Raw genomic sequence first — 10,682 nt, forward strand, 5'->3', positions numbered from 1 at the left:
AATTTTAAAAAGTAAATAATCACAAAATTGTTTCAGCAGTGTTGCTGAAAATTAGCGGCCTTATGTTCTGTATTGACTTAATCTTTATGTATCCTTTTTTTTTAATGTTTGCTTGTTTTCTAGCGGTGTTATCAAATTATTAATCAGCTGGCAGTGATATTGCTAAACAAATAATAAAGTGGTGAAGAACAATCAGTGTTAACGACGAATCCTCGACGAGGAAACCAGTTTATCCTCTGAATCCAAACACTAGCTGGTCTGGAACAGGGTAGGGATCAAAGCAATGCAAGGTATCTTGTCTCTCCAATTATAGAAAGATGAGGAGAGTCTTTGAGGAAGGAGGCAGAAGAGGTCAGCTGGACTGTGGGAACTTAAAATTTCCAATAACTTGCATGTTTGAAGTCCAGCCAGTTGTGAGGCGGAAAGAAGCGATGCATGGAAAGAGACAGATGGTAGAAAAATGTTGGAGAGAGTGCACAGAAAGAAGAAAATGTTTATAGTACTGCAAAGTTACAGTTCATCAATTAAAATCGAACGCAAGCCATGATGTGAAACTGCTTGCTATTAAACTAAACGGAAGCTATGAACAACAGAAGTGGAGCATTTTGTCTGTCTGAACAGTCAGAGTGAATGAATCTTACCATGGAAAAAAGCTAATGGCTCACACTTGAGTTGAGTCCACTTTTAAACTTTTTGTGTAATTTCCATGACTCTGAAAGCGAGAGATTGACCGGTAGGCTAGAAAGTGATTGTAGGTTGTGGCCAATATTCATAACCTATACCTTTTGATGCTATTACTTTCATGAGGTGGAAGAATAATGGTTAAGATAGAAGATGTAAAACAGCAACAAAGCAGGGAGGGACAAAGGAAATTAAAGCGTGGAAATCTCAGATTAGAGAGAAATGAAGCGACTGTTTCACCGAGCCTCCGGGTGAGGAAAAGTGAAGAGGACAGGAGAACACGGTCATGGTTTTTAGTCAGAACAGAGATATGGGTAATTGCTGCCACTGGCAAAATGGAGATATGAACCTGAGCAGATTGCATTTGCGGTATTGTTTTAAAGCGCAGATCTAGTGCGGATGCAGCTAGAAAGACTTAAGTTTTAAGTAATATTAAAATACAAACAAACATCAGTCCAGACCCCAGAAAACAAGAAAACAAATTAAATTTCAAGTTATAAATGAGAGCACTTTATTCATTGTGATTAAAACTCAAATCTCCTTTAGAAGTCCTGTCAGGAGATGAACTCTTCCACCAAATCATGGGGCACATTTATTTAAACAGAGATATAAATAGGTTGAATCATTTTTAACAGTGTCTGCAGCCAGTTTTGATTCATTCACAACACACATCAGTAATCATTATGGCAAACCTTTTTTAAAACACTTAGAAATAATCCATTATCTATTGCCAGCATAGTAATCCTTGTAAAACTAGATATTAGAATAGAAATGCAGATATTTTGTTGCATTAATTTATTATCAATAATTTTAATCATACACTAAGTATAGTGTTTAACATGGTTATACAATCCACATGTCATCCTTTTTTTTTCCTTAGGAAAAAAAATAATTACTATTTATTGAGATTAGAAAAGAAAAGATTTGTGGTAACCAACATTTTCTTACTTAAAATACTCAAAAACTTTGTTTATCTTGGAATTGATGAACGTTATATTGCTAAATGTATATATTTATGATGAATTATCTGCTTAATTTGCAGGCTCCATAGTGGTGGATGGTCATGAGCTCCATGAGGAGGACCTGAGGCTGATGTACACGTTTGATCAGAGCTCAGGCTCTGCACAATATGAAGCACACTCTGATGCACAGGTAAACCCAGTGCTCTTGGTATTACAACCCTGTATCCAAAGAATTTTGGCCACCGTGTGAAGTTTAAATAAAATGCAAGGAGGAGGTCTTGCAACCTCTTTGCTTTGGCTACCTGTCGATGTTGACTATATTCAGGTGCTCAGTGTAATGTGACTAGATCTTAAAAAAAAAAAGAACTACTCTGCTGCTGTTGCTACACCAAGCTGCCACATGCTGTAAATGCATTTATGTTTCTTTACTGTGAGTGTGATGTATGAAATTATTTCGCAGCTAAGTGGAATCAGTATATATGCATTTCCCAGAGGCCCTCTCTAATCAGTGCTCTTTCAACCGCATACATGCCACACGGCTGCAGCTTAATACCAGTTTACTGAGCTGGCTTTTTAATTCTCTGTTGCTCACTCGCTCACACTGACTCTTCAGGTTCCATCTGTCTGACGCTCTGTTCTCTCTCATATTCTGTTTCTCCATTGTTTTATGTGTACATTCACTCATCTTTCTCTCCTTCTATCCATGATAAAATGAGAAGCAGACAGTATATCCTTTACTGCTGCCTGGATGTTGTCTTACATTTTGACACTGTAAATGTTTGGGCAATAGGATAGCAGTCTAACTGCTTAAAGATTGCTCTTGTCAACTCTAAATGTTAACCTTTTCAAAGTAATAGTTTGTAACAATGAGGTAAAGGACTGGATGGTTCAGTTTTAAAGTAATTTAATTACACTCACTGGCGCTTTTATGTATATCTTCCTAGTGCTGGGTTGAACGGCCTTTTGCCTTCAGAACTGCCTTAATTCTCTGTGGCATAGATTCAGCAAAGGACTGGAAACATTCCTCAGAACTTTTGGTTCATATTGGCACGATAGCATCAGACAGTTGCTGTAGAGTCGTTGGCTGCACATCCATGATGATAATCTTTGGTTCCACTGCATCCCAAAGGGCCTCTGTTGGATTGAGATCTGGTAACTGTGGAGGCTGTTTGAGTTCTCCTGTTAGAAGGAGCCATCAGAAGATGGGTACTGTGGTCATAAAGAGATGGACATGGTCAGTAACAATACTCGGGTAAACCGTGGCATTTAAACAGTTTAAACGATGCCATGCACATCACCATAAGCAGTCTAAATCATTGATAAAAGGGAGGATGGAGCCATGTTTTCATGTAATTTATGCCATCCAAAAGTTGAAGCGGATTCAAAGTCATCTGATGAGGCAGTGTTTTTCCCAGACATTTATTGCCAAAATTTTGTTGAATTGCAGCCTCAGTTTCCTGTTCTAAGCTGACAGGAGTGGCGTGGCAACCAATGCAATATTTTGTTCCTGTAATCCAAGTTTGATATTTTGTGCATTCAGAGATGCTCTTCTGCATACCTTTGTTGTACCAAGGGTTTATTTAAGTTACTTTTGCATTCCTCTCAGCTGGAAACAACCTGGCATTAGCATTTTTGCTCATGAATTGCCAAAAAGTGTTGGCTGATTAGATATTTCCATTAACAAGCATTTGAACATCTGTAGAAAAAAACATGGCCGCTGTATGTGTATATTAGGAGATTAGTAATGCTTGAAGATCTTTATTTTGTGTGAAATACTTTCTTTTTATGACTCGTATTCAGTTTTTGTGGCAGTTTTTGTATGCCAGGACGAGCACATTTCACCTCATTGTTTCTTTCTATTTAAGAGTATTATTGGAAAACACAGCACACAGTTAACTTGCTGTGCAGATAGTGCTATGTACATTTTTCACAGTTATAGCTACATTAACTAATGATCTTCTCACTTTCTGGATCAAAGTACCTGACATATCTTAAAGACATAAAAGCTTGGATTAGAATAAATACTAATGAAATTAATTAAACCTCCAGCTTAAATATTATTCCAAACATCTGTTTTAATCTAAAATAAAATAATAGTAATAATAATGTAAAATGGCTTTTTTATTTTTTACATTTGTTAGACCTGTTTGAAATATTAAGTTATGATCCCCAGAATTTAATCTTGTTTATTAGAGCGCCACCTTCATCTCAAGTCACAGAAAAACATCAGGAGAGTTCTGTCATAAATTTTGCTAAGAGTTTAATCTTCCCCTCTTCTCTTCTGCTCATGATCTGTTATCATTTAGGTCCTGGTGCTGTTGGATGTCACCCCAGATCAGTCTATGGTGGATGAAGGCGTTGCCAGAGAGGTCATCAACCGCATTCAGAAACTACGCAAGAAGGTGGGGCATTTATTTCTGGACCACTACTAGCTGTGGAAACAAGAGGGACACATAACACACCACTCCTGAATTTTACAATCCAGTGTTTAATAAGCAGAACCTGACGTAGTTGCAACAGCAAAACAAAACATGCCACTAAGGCAGTTTGAGTGGTTTTGCTTCAGATGTGAACTTTTTGAGGATGTTTCCTTTATTTAAACAAACTAAACAATCCCCTGCTTTCACATGTATGATCATAGTCCTTTAAACCACTCCCATTTTAGTTAATCTGATGATGTTTCAAGACTGCAGCGTAGAGTCAAAACAGAAACTTTGCTTTTTGTTATATTTCCGTCACCCCAGTCCTCCCCCCGTTCGTCTTTATGTCTCATTGTATTGTCCGGGCAGTTTTGAAATCTTTCCACTGCAGCGTCACAGTTAGAGGTTTCTCCATCATAAGGCAGGCTTAATGGAAGCTTAATTACAGTCTGGCCCCTTTCAGATTCTAATGTTCGAGCTTTGAAGTGGTCTGGGGAGTAAAGACGGATTAGCCAACAGCCCCTTGTTTTCACAAGCAACAAACAGTTTTTTCCGTCCCCCTATAGCAGTGGTGTGCATTGGCTCCCTGCCAGGTTAAATTCCTCCAGTTATTTCAAACTGAGATCTGTCAGGAATTTTCCACCCTGTGGATGGGAATTAATTTTTAGCAATTCTTGTACATGTTTGGTAGTAGTTTGGTGGGTTGCACCTGTTATCACTGTTTGCGTGGGAGGCAGAGTTGAGAAACAGGGGTCACCATTTCCTTATTTTTAATGGACTGTTCCCCAACTGGAGAGATCTGTTGCTTTATTCCCCCCCCCTTCCCACCACACACACTCATACAGAGGCTCATGTGCACTGTACTAGCCCCATCAGGGTAGGATCAGTTACCTTGACTTGGAGAACCCTTTAAACCTTCTTCCTCTTATGGACTTCTCTGTACCTGGCTGTCTGTCCGCCCTTGAGCCAAATATTGCAAATGGCGTGTTTGCAAGAATGTGTGTGCTACACTGTTGGTACATGTGTGTGTGGCCGTGCATGTGTGTGCCCAGCTGCACACTCAGAATAGGATTAGATCAATGTGTTTGAATATGTCAAGGTTATTGGAAGTTTGCGGCATATGATGCCAAAATAAATGGGCTGTCATCCAGTAAAAATGTCCCCTTGTTTGCTTTCACCTTTATTTCTTCCTGTATGGTCTCTGCTTTTTAATCCAGCTATTCTACTCTTTTGTTCATCTTTTCATTTTGTTTGTCTCGTTCTTCCTTTCAGGTAATCATTTCCTCCAGATGTAATTTATTTATAAAGGAGGAAAAAAAACTTTGAAGAGAGTTACTTGTGCTAAAGATTTTTTGTGTCCTTTGCAGTCATTGGATTTGTGCTGTTGTTTGAAGACCCACTGAAGCAAGACTTTTAGCCTGTTTACTCACCTGCTCCAATAAAGAAAACTCTCACTTCTCATGCCACTTGTCTCTTAATGTCTGGTCTTAGGGGCATTTGGTGCCATCAGATGAGATAACGGTGTACTACCGCTCCCAGCCAGAGGGGGAGTACTTGGACTCTGTGATCAAGGCTCACACTGACTTCATCCTGGCTACCACAAAGGCTCCACTTCTCCCCTTCCCTGTCCCAAAAACTGCCAGCGTTATCATAGATGAAAAGACCCAGGTATAAAAGAATACGTGTAGACCAAGCAGGGTTATATATGACTGAGTTTTGTAGCAGCTTGTAGTCTGACACAACCTTAAAGCATTCATGAAACGTGCTGGAAAGTATTTAGCATATACATAATATACACAAGGAGCACTCAAATTGGTGTTACAGTAATAAAAAATTTTTAACTTTGTGTTTAGTGGTTACCTTCTTGCAAATCTCTTAAGTATATTTGTTGCAGTTGTCATGAGACTGAAACTTATGTGTGCTTTTCTCTATTGACTCTTTCACTCTTTGTTCTATGTCTGTTGCAGCTGAAGGGTTCAGACCTGGAGTTAACCATAGTAAAGGGATCTTCGGCCCCTCGGGCTCCTCTAAATGGACCAGCTTGCACATATGTCAACCTCCAGGTGAAGGTCAACAACAAAGAACAAGGTAGCACATGGGGAGAGAATCTGTTTTTTTCCAGTTTAAGTGGTGTAACAGGAAAACTGTAACTGTCTAATTTTAAATAGAGTTAAAATAAATATTCTCTGCTGATGATTGAGATTATACATATGTGCAACCAAATTCACATATAATATTAAATACAACTATAATATAAATACAGTAACATTATCTTACCTGTGATTTACTTTTAGTAACTGTTTGGCTATGTTAATAATCCTCTTGAACTGGTTTCTTGTGCAGAGGGTGTAGTGCTGTTGGAGAATCCCAAAGGGGATAACAGGCTAGACTTGGACAAGCTGAAGAAAGCGTGCAGCAGCATCTTTGGAACCAATAACACACAGCTCAAATTCTTCAGTGACGGAACTGGTGAGAACTAAACTCCCTTCTTTTTTATGAGAACATTTAATCATGTTATTTAAAAATGTACATCTTCTTTTTACCTCCAGATATTTAATAACAATGAAAATTCTTCCTTTATTACCAGTCGGTTATTTTATCTGTCATTTATTTCACTTTTCTTTTTATATATTTCTGGGTCCTTTATTTTGGCTGTTTTCGTGCTACACTTTAACCATTTTTAATTTTATAGTTTTTCTGCAGAATTTTGACTGTTTTTCTTTTCCACTTTTCTGATCTTCTTCATAGCTATAATGTCAGTAAAAAATAACAGAAAACACGGGTAGTTACACACAGTGTAGCAAACTTTCGCTGTAAAACTCCACTTTGCAGAGCAGTTCATTTTTAAGAGTAAGGATCATTTAAATTATTATTAAACAACATAATATTGTGCTTTTTTCCCCCAGCAAATTGAAATCAAAGAGAATTAATTAATTAATTATTTAGTCATAAAATGGTTCTTTCTGTTAAACTGTAGAGAAAATAAACATTTCATAAAGCCTTCTGACATAAGCTAGAGCACTTTATCATGCGAGAAATGCCAACAGAGCTTAGTCAGTTTTTTGATTTCATTTATCATGACAACAGTAAAATCAACCATTATCCTGTGATAATAAATCTTAAACTAATTTTATCTTTTAGGCCCCAGTCATGCAGGCCTAGAGACTGGTTCATGACAACCACCAGTCGCTAGGGAAAAATGAGTATTCCACAAAGAGGTCTTCTGTGCTGAGACCTCGTTGTGATTGCTGTGGTTGCCATGGACGTAGTTTGTGCCGACTTGTCTGCAAACACTCGACAGCTACTCACTAAGCAGTAACCGTGATGCAAACCTAAAGTGAATACTGCCTTGCCTTCATTTTATCCAGCAGCAGGCAGGGTGAAACAACCACTGACTAACTGGTTAGAGAATAAGCATTGCTCCCTAGCTACAGGTGGTTGCCAAGGGGTCTCCACCAGATCTCTAACTCTGTGTGACTGAGGACTTGTTGGTTTTTATAGATTTCACAAATCATCATGAAACATATGTATATTTGTAACTGTCTGTTTCTCACAGAGCTGACCAGCAAAACGGACGTGCAGACTCTGACTGGTAAAACTTTGTCAGTGACTGCGGGAACTGCATCACCTGGCCCCGCCCCCTCCACCGACACCATCGCGTGTCCTTATGTAAACCTTCTACTATGCAACGCTCAGCCAGCTGGTGAGAGAAGCAGCCACAGAAACTGAATTTATGTGCACAACACGCTTTTCTCACTTCTAAAGATTAATCTTCGTCTGACCAACGTTTTATTTGAGAGAAATATTGAGAAGATTTTCTTTGTTTTGTTTTGTTTTTGTCCTCTTTATATTTGCATTTATATTCGAGATTGAACTAGTTTTAAATGAAAAGTTTGACATTGATTTTGCTCCAGACCAAATTTCCTCCACTGGGGCTTCAAACATTGATTCATATATTTATTCATTTATTCTGTACTTGTGCCTGCACAGCCACTTAAATTAGCTTACCACCAAAACTAAAAATGGTAAAGTGCTTGCCTGTGGTCATCAGCACCACAGGCAAATGGTCATGGTAAATGGTAAATGACCTGTATTTGTATAGCACTTTTCATCAAGATCATTTTTCATTTTTTTTGTAAGTTAACCAGCTGTTGGTGGAGACAGAGTGGCATCTGTCTCCTCATCGCTACCATCAACTACCATGTATATGGATTTCTTGTCAACATTACAGTTATTCCTATTATTTTAAGTGGATATTGACAAGGAGTAACTGTAGCTGTGTTTAGGTTTTTCTTCCATTTCTTCCAAGTCATGCATGCTGGTTGTGCAGTTATGATGCAGTTTTGCTTCTACTGCAGGAAATTGAGTATAATCCAACTTTATCCTTTGAGTCATTCAGTCTGTCCTTTCACCTTTCCCTTCTACTTAGCCAGGATGTTTTTCCTCATCTTTTCCCAGCTGAAGCTTGTATATATGCCCTCTCAGGACAGAACTATCCCTGCTAATAAAAAACATTGTTAATGATGTAACATGTGGTACAGTTCTCTTTAACACCCTCCCTATCTCTTCTAGAGTGCCAATCAGGAGACGTGGGTACCCTCCTACTGGTCAACCCAGTAGGCCAGAATCGGCTTAACCACGAAGGCTTGCTCTCTGAGACTGCCAAAGTTTTTGGCCTCCGCAGCAGGCGGCTCAAACTCTACCTGGATGAGGACCTTACTCAGGGTAAAAAAAAAAAAAAGATCACTAAAACCATCACTGAAACAGATTTTAAGGCAATTAATGGCTGATAGAGATACGGTGATTCCTCCCACACTTTCTCATGAAAAGTTAGTAAAAACATGTAAATGTATTTGCCAGATTTTCCTTAAAATACTACTCAGTACCTAGTAGTACATGCAGAAAAATGGCTTCTGTGACTGGAATAGATTTTGCAAATCTGCACATAGGCAGATTTTTAAAAAAAGATTTTCAGCTTGTAGGGAAAGCTGTAAGATTCTAGTTGTGTATGTTGTTAGATGCTAAGCTGTGTATTCTTTATTGTAACCAGTAGGACGTCCAAATCAAGTATAAAACACGAGTTAGTGCATTGTCATTTTTAAAAAATCGAAGCATTTTCCTGAAAGACACCAAGTTTCTTTTAACTGCTTTGATAAAGCAAAGTAACTTTCCTTAGCTGTAGGGTTTTAAAAGTTTTAAAAACTGCTCTTCTCAAATGTAATTTTAGCCATAAATACTTCTGTTTTCCAGAGCTGCCAGCTGATTCTTCAGTCAAATCTCTTGACACCAAAACTCTGTTTGTGAGAGTTCTTCCTACGACCGCTGAGGCATAAATCCACAAACCACCTGAAGAGCATTTGTCTCTGACAGACCACATGTTCCCTAAATGAAGGTTTCTACCACTCAATAGCCCGATTGATGTACGATGGAGTAGCATGGAGTAGCTTCATATGTTTATGATGCTTTTTGAATGCAAATCAGGGGTTGTCTGTCAAATTCAGAACTGTTAAAATGCAGAGTCACAAACAGAAAAGTCTTTGTGTAACATAAACTCAGATGGAAAAAAAAAAGAAGAACGTTTTGGGATGTCTTTATATTTAAATGGGGGGGTCTTTATAAGAGTCGATGGTCTCTCTCGCTCCAGTTTTCTCCCTGACAACCACACAGGTTTTCCCTCCTCATATTATCCTTGTCTGCAACTGTAAGTAGCTGTTTCTGAAAAGTATCTTGTTAGGTCATATTTAATGTCGACCAAGAAGGGATTTTTCTGGGTGATGGTGTACATTCTCTCCTAAAAAGTGGGTTCACCTCTGTAACACAGTGATGGTTCATACATAACCAGCTCTTTCCAGGTTTCGAGGAAACAGTTTAATTTGATTAACTGTCAATTTTACCAGTGGATGATTTTCTTTATTATGATAATGATGCAAGCTACTTCTCTTTGAGGCTTATTTGAAGGCAGCTTAGTCCAGAGTAATTATTGCTTTGTCTCATAATTGGAAAAGCAAATTTGGGCTATTGTGCTTATACACCATTTTGAATTTAACAGATAAACTCATTGTGCTCACTGCATTGAGAATCCTGTGACAATGGAAAAGGCATTTAAAAGGTGAAATGGGTTTTTGGGCTGCTGTACCTGGGGACAAAAAGGTTCTGCAATGAAAAGAGCAACAAATGAATAGTGTACTATTTTAGGTGACTGAATAAATCAAAGGTGACTTGGAATCAGCATGTTTTTTTTTTTCCTTGTCTCCTTTCTGTTCACTTAAACCTCTTCGTGGCAGTGAGAGACAGAATGTTTCTGTGGGATCCTGCAGTCTGACATTTTGAATGACTGATGTTACTTTCTTTAGCAGCAAGGTCAGAGAACAAATACATCAAAATGCATTACAGATGCTCTCAGCTGTGGTAAAAGTACACTTTGGCATGTGGACTTACTTTGAAAATGAGTTACAATAAAATCTCTGAAGTTAATTTCCCTCTTTATTTTAACTCCACGTGGGTGCTTTACTTTTTTACTGAACTGAAGTGTTAAAGGTAATGCATAATTTAGACTGTAGCTTCTTGTATGACACACAGGTACTCTTAAGGATTTGGCTGTTCAGTTTCTGTTTTCTCC

General features: G+C 38.3%; 1 protein-coding gene across 1 annotated transcript in view; it reads left to right on the plus strand.

Annotated features, from left to right (window-relative positions):
• iars1 (isoleucyl-tRNA synthetase 1) overlaps positions 1-10,288 on the plus strand; it is a 64,292-nt gene extending 54,004 nt beyond the window's left edge. The window contains exons 27-34 of the mRNA XM_080891730.1: positions 1,724-1,833; positions 3,950-4,045; positions 5,555-5,731; positions 6,031-6,151; positions 6,407-6,532; positions 7,620-7,766; positions 8,636-8,788; positions 9,314-10,288. Coding sequence (XP_080747856.1) covers positions 1,724-1,833; positions 3,950-4,045; positions 5,555-5,731; positions 6,031-6,151; positions 6,407-6,532; positions 7,620-7,766; positions 8,636-8,788; positions 9,314-9,396 — 1,013 coding nt within the window. The 3' untranslated portion in view covers positions 9,397-10,288. The remainder of the gene's footprint in view (positions 1-1,723; positions 1,834-3,949; positions 4,046-5,554; positions 5,732-6,030; positions 6,152-6,406; positions 6,533-7,619; positions 7,767-8,635; positions 8,789-9,313) is intronic.
• The last annotated feature ends 394 nt before the right edge of the window (positions 10,289-10,682 follow it).

Source organism: Rhamphochromis sp. 'chilingali' (genome assembly GCF_963969265.1).
Source record: "Rhamphochromis sp. 'chilingali' genome assembly, chromosome: 9".
In the NCBI taxonomy this organism is placed as follows: domain Eukaryota; kingdom Metazoa; phylum Chordata; class Actinopteri; order Cichliformes; family Cichlidae; genus Rhamphochromis; species Rhamphochromis sp. 'chilingali'.